Genomic DNA, 6,000 nt, shown 5'->3' with positions numbered 1-6,000 from the left:
CCCTGTCTCTTCCTTGTTAATTCTTGGTATATTTTCACTGAATGCTATAGAATGGAATCTGAAGTTGCATCTGCCAGGTTTTTTTAAATTTGACCTTAATGGTTTCTTTTGCAACTCAACTGTGTCAACATAGCGTGTCAACACTTTCTGAAGAATTTTCAGCACAGTTGTCTATCTGCTTCCTCTCTAATCAGATTGATCTGTCTTCCCTACACTCGTCATCACATGGTGCGTTTAGGTTGTACAACATATCCACAATTTGCACATGCGTTTAAAAGTGTTGCTGGACACATTTTGTGCTTCTGCCACTGCTGCGAATGTGCAGTGTTTGGGTTTGTGTGTGAGGAAGCAGTGTGGTTGGACTGTCAAGCGCAGAGGTGACAGAGCCGAAACACTTCCTCGTCCTACACTACTCGCATCACGCCAACGTACAGAGATTATCAGCCTCTCGCAATCCACATTAGAGCGAACTGACCTCACGTGTCTCTTCCAGCTTGGTATGAGACTCTCATCTAAGTCGGTGTGAAGTTTGTGTGTGACGATAAGAAGCACTGGTGGAAGGAATCTGAAGTCTGGTGAGTATTTTCATTATTTATTTATTTATTTATTTCCGTTAGATGATGAACATACAAAATGTGTTTTAAATTATTCCAGAAGTGATCTTTGTTTTGTGAATAGTCCCCATGTGCCCTTGTGTATCATCCTTTTCTTCACTTTAGAGACACAAGTAAATCAGTCAGTTTTCATGTTTCATCTTGGTGACCTTTGTTCTTCTGTAAATTTGCATTTGTTACAAACAATTTTTTTAATGCAATGTCCATCCAACATACACACTAAAAATAACTAGTTTTAAAGTAGTATTTAAAATTAAAAATATTTTTTTAGATTGAGCTGCAGATGTGATCCATGAATGTCCTGTGTTCTTTAGTCATTTACGGGAGAATGTGTCTTGATTGGAGTTGATTGGTTGTGCAGTGTTCTGAATATCAGCCCACATTTAACAGGCCATGCTAAAGGAAAAACAAAGCCTAAGTAGTTAGTTTAGAAGAAAACAACTTTCGCTAAAAAATGAGAACGTGAGAATGTGCTGTCTCACTGACGGTGGCAGGCAACTCAGGCAACGTAAAGCTAAAGTCACGGCTTATCGTCTGCGTTCAGTTCCAGATTGAGCTCATACTGTGTAGTCATCTTTTTGAACTAAACAATACAGATATATATATAGATATAGATACCCAACATACAGTCATTTTCAGCCATATTTTAGACAAGATTTATCTTTTTTTCTATCGTTTGCACACAAAACATCTCAAAGTGAAAAATAAGAGATGAAGCAAACATACATGATGAGGGCCCTCTGGAAACTCCATATATTGTTCTCCGTTAGATAGATACACCCTTTTGAAGAGTCAACGCAGTGAAACAAATCATCAGGTCAGAGTTGACCATCAGAGCTCATTTTCACAAACAGGTTTTGGCTATTTTATGTGTAATCATAAGATGATCATTTGTTATTTCTAGCTATTCGTACTTTACTTGAGTATTCACTTTATGTTTTGAGCTACTTCATACCTCTAAGTCGCTGATTTATGGATGGAATCATTGCACTTTTCACTAACTACAGCTGTCTAATAGTCAAATTAAGATTTTATATTATATGATAAGCATATGACTTTTGCCGTTTTTGCCTGGTTATGTCCGTGAGCCTTTTAAACTTCTCAATAAATTACTATTTAGCTTGAAGAGATAAATGACTCCATATTTGCTTTTGAAGTTCGTTTACTTTCTACGTGATCATCTCACAACCCCACAGATTTAGCCTGCGACCCTCTAGAGCAGGGGAGTTAAATTTATTTTAGTTCAGGGGCCACATACATCCCAATTTGATCTCAAGGGGACTGGACCAGTAACATAATAGCACAGTAACAGCTGCAAATGTTTCCCTTTATTTTAGTGCAAAGTTAGTGTCTTCTATGTAATTTTCATACTTTGCAAATTCATCCCGCGGGTCTGATTGGACCCTCTGGCAGGCCGGTTTTGCGGGCCGTATGTATGACAGGCATGTATGACATCCTCAACTAACTCTGATTCGGAAATGATAGTTACCCATGGTTATAAGACTGTTAGTATTAACAATCGTGTATTCTCTGATAATAAAAATAAAATCATTAGCAGTGGACATTTATCTGTGAAGACAGTTCTTACTTTTGCTACTTCAAGTACATATTGTTGATAACACTTTTGCACTTTACCACTGTGAATGAAGGACACAGTGTTCAATGCGTAATGCAATTTAACTGCATATCAGCTAATGTTGCAACATGCAGCATCCATGACACTTTTTGGTCTGTGTGGTCTAACGCCTCAGTATTCTGCAGTGAACTCCCTTTTTTCACACCATCTTATGGTGTTAGCAGTGATGACTGAGTCATAAAATGTATTGCCGTTAAGTTATATTGTTGACATTGTAATATGGCAAAGCACAGTTGTAAGAAATTGAAGGCAGATATACAGATTCACCTACGTTCAGGCTGCTTGGGAGCGCCAAGGATCATGCTGCCTTGGGAAATCCTTCTCTCCATCCTTTATGACAAAAAAATGCACCTGTTGAGATGAGTTTGTAAAGCAGAGAATCAAAGACCAAACAGGGGAGACGAAGATTCTTTGGTCCGATCTGGACTTGGCGGCAGATCTCTTCTCTGGGGTTGATAAAACTTGTTTAGGAACATTAATCAGAGCAAAACTCAGAGAGCTCAGAGACAAAAGCCTCGTCTAGAGCGGATTCAGGATGAACTAGCTCACAGTTCAATCTGAAGATCACCGTTTTCGAAGTAAAATCAGCTATTGTATGGTATCCTTTGGTGCGTCACTTCTTAACATGCATCTGTATACTTGAAATATTAGATGTGTCACAGTACCAGTCAAACAAAAAGGTCACAATCATTATATGTAGTCAACACAAAATGTTTTGTCCTTTCTGATTTAGTCCATATCTAGAGCTTTATGAAAGTACAGCTGTGCTGCCCTCTTTAGGGCACTACAAACATTTCAGGTAAAAATTTATTATTTATTTTAGTACAGGAAAAAAATTATGTATGATAGATTTACACACATATTTATTTTAAGTGGTGTATTTCTTATTGTTTCCATACATTTACTAATATGCAAGCAACAAGTTTCAGATCATTTTGAATGCCTCATCTGTGAGAACAAGCTGTGTGAATCTGCATTCAGTTAAACATTACTGTAATTCTGTTTTTATTTTATCCTCTAGGTGTCTGTGAATCTAGTCTGTGAATAGAGCCAGTCTTCCTCCCCCCATGAATGATGCCTCGTTCATTCTTGGTGAAGAGAGGAGGGCTGCACCACATTCGGCCCATAGCAAGAAGCCCCAGCTCTGGATCGACCCCAGTAATGCTCGGGGAACTAGAGAAAAAGACGGGGCCCTGGGGTACATCCTTGGAGTACTCCGCAGCAGAAATACCAGATGATAATGCAGCCTCCATCGCATCGCACCAGGACTTTCCATCTGGGAACCCTCAGCCATTCAGTCCCAAGTCTTACGGTGGGTGACAGAAATATTCCATGTATGTTTAGCCTCAGACATCACAAAGACACTTCATCCAAGCTTACCTCTCTGTCTTTCTTCTCAGACTGTAGTTCAGCTGAGCCCTGCAGTCCTGTCACCAGCCAGGTGAAGAAAGTTGTCCCTCACCATCCCACACCAGTAGTGTGGATGAGACCTCGCATGACCTCAGGATATCCAGACAAACTCTCAGCAGGCCTTGGAGACTTGACTGAGCAACGTCAGATCCTGAGGGAGACCAGGAGCGGTGGCTGTTCCAAGATCAGTGCTGCGAGGCAGGAGTGTCCACTCTGTAGCAAAGTATGGCCCTCCATTACAGTAAATTATATTTGTCTGAAAGTTTGACCTGGAGGTAGAGTTAGAGGACTAGTTAAGGGTTTACGCTTCATCCTGAAGGTGGCACCAAATAGCCTAATTACTGAAGCAGTGATTCATCATTAAATTGAGAAAAAACATGATCCTAGAGAAAGTTAGAGACCGTTTTCCTTCAGTATCATCTCTGAATATCCCAGAGATTAAAGAGCCAAGAAATCTAAACTGGTGTCCATGTTTAACTATCACCTGTATTTTCTAGAGGTAGTTTTCCACCCTCCTCTTTCTTGAAGTGTACAATTACATTTTCCAGTATTAAATTGCATTCATCTTGTCTTTGCAGATGTTCTCATGTCTGTCAAGTTTGAAGACTCACATATGTAAAAGTCATGGAAGCAGAGCACGTCTGTCAGCACCACACCTCAAATCTGGGAGGTCTGACAATGAGCGGCCATCGAGCAGAGGAAAGGTCAGTCTCACGTTTCATTTTACTTAAGGGTTTTACCACGTCTTTGGACGCCATGCACATATGAGGTCCAACTCTCCTGAATTCTGAATGTCTTTTCATTGTAGGAGAGGACGTTTGGCTGTACGGTGTGTGGAAAGGTGTTCAAGCGCTCCTCCACCCTCTCCACCCATCTGCTCATACATTCAGACACCCGGCCCTACCCCTGCCAGTACTGTGGCAAAAGGTTCCACCAGAAGTCTGACATGAAGAAACACACCTTCATACACACCGGTGGGTGACACAATTCACACTCCATTATTCATCTGCACTTACACTTATACACTCATACACTAGTGTGTGACCGAATGAATGGGACAAATGCAGGGAAATAATTGCATCAGACTAAGACGTCCTATCACTGCCCCCTTGCTAAGACACTGTCCAGCACATAACACAGTAAAATCACAACTTGTCACTTGTATGGATTAAACAAAGAAGGCTTGATGTGTTGGTGACCTTCAGATGTGCTCCCATTCTTTATGCTAAGCTAAGCTAAGCTGCGCTAACCAGCAGCACCTTCATAATTGGCATACAGCTAGTCTTCTGATTTCACTGCCGGTAAGAAATATCTAAAAATGGAACTGCACTGGTTTGGGATTTCCTCACATTAAGTCAGTGTCTGCTTGACCTACGCAATCTTACCGTCCTGTGTAGTCATACAGCTTGTGCTCCGTCTGTTTGTGTACTAGGGGAGAAGCCCCACGTGTGTCAGATTTGTGGCAAGGCGTTCAGCCAGAGCTCCAACCTCATCACTCACAGCCGTAAACACAGGGACGACCGGCCCTACCGCTGCCCTCACTGCCTGTATGGCTTCCAGCACAAACTGGACCTGCGGCAGCACCAGGAGCACCACTGCACCTACCGCTGACGGTTGCACAGCCAACACCTTCAGACGTTGATCATCAGGAGAAACACCGTCGGGAGAGAAAAGCTACTGACTGTGTTGCTCTATAGCCAGAAGATATATTATTTAGGTGTTTTTATTCAGCAGTGTTTTAGGACTGGGATAGGCTAAGAATTGAATCTTCTGTGTGCCTGTTCAGTTGTAAAGTTTCAAGCTACTCTCATGCTAAGTACAGTGTTTAAATATATATAAGGAAGTGTAAGATTAATTGTATTTTTGTATCTTCTGTAACGAGATGTCCCTCTAGTTGTTTTTAGTCAATTATTGTAAATCCAAAAGTCATTAAGAAGTAGACATGCCATAAGTCATTTTTACATTCTGAGAAAAGCCACTAGAGTCTAATAACTGAGTGAATAAAGAGCTGAGGCTGTCGCTGTCAACATCTACATGAAAGTTAAAGTCACCCACTAAAATTACTTTATCTGTACTAAACACTAAATCAGATAAGACGTCAGAGAATTCAGGTAAAAAAGAAAAAAACTCAAAGGAAGTACCAAGTGGACAATACACAACAGCAAAGAGAATCGTTTCCGTTGTTGCTGTTGCTGTTTTCCTGTTTGGGTGTGAAGGACCAAAACTTAAATATGGATAAATAAAACATTTTGTTAGATGATTGATGTGTGATTTATGTGGCTTTAGTAGCAGAAATTGTCTGTGGGTTTGGGAGGATTACAGGTGTGAGACTGTTCTGGA

At 40.8% G+C, this 6,000-nt stretch overlaps 1 protein-coding gene across 1 annotated transcript; it reads left to right on the top strand.

Moving 5' to 3' along the window:
- Positions 1–5,900, top strand: LOC311498196 (uncharacterized protein). The gene is made up of 6 exons (XM_084558677.1): positions 1–575; positions 3,272–3,562; positions 3,651–3,883; positions 4,239–4,364; positions 4,469–4,634; positions 5,093–5,900. Exons 2-6 carry the CDS (start codon positions 3,322–3,324, stop codon positions 5,269–5,271), a joined length of 945 nt encoding a protein of 314 aa, XP_084414803.1. The 5' UTR covers positions 1–575; positions 3,272–3,321; the 3' UTR covers positions 5,272–5,900.
- Positions 5,901–6,000: the final 100 nt, after the last annotated feature.

The sequence above is a fragment of the Chelon labrosus genome (assembly GCF_963514085.1).
Source record: "Chelon labrosus genome assembly, chromosome: 2".
Classification (NCBI taxonomy): Eukaryota; Metazoa; Chordata; class Actinopteri; order Mugiliformes; family Mugilidae; genus Chelon; species Chelon labrosus.
Note: the sequence above shows the minus strand (reverse complement) of the source record. Positions and strands in the feature narration are given on the sequence as shown.

Coding starts and splice junctions, on each gene's coding strand:
- LOC311498196 (XM_084558677.1), top strand. CDS start 3,322: ATGATGCCTCGTTCATTCTTGGTGAAGAGAGGAGGGCTGCACCACATT. Junction 3,884..4,238: donor AGTGTCCACTCTGTAGCAAA/GTATGGCCCTCC, acceptor TTGTCTTTGCAG/ATGTTCTCATGTCTGTCAAG. Junction 4,635..5,092: donor ACACACCTTCATACACACCG/GTGGGTGACACA, acceptor TTTGTGTACTAG/GGGAGAAGCCCCACGTGTGT.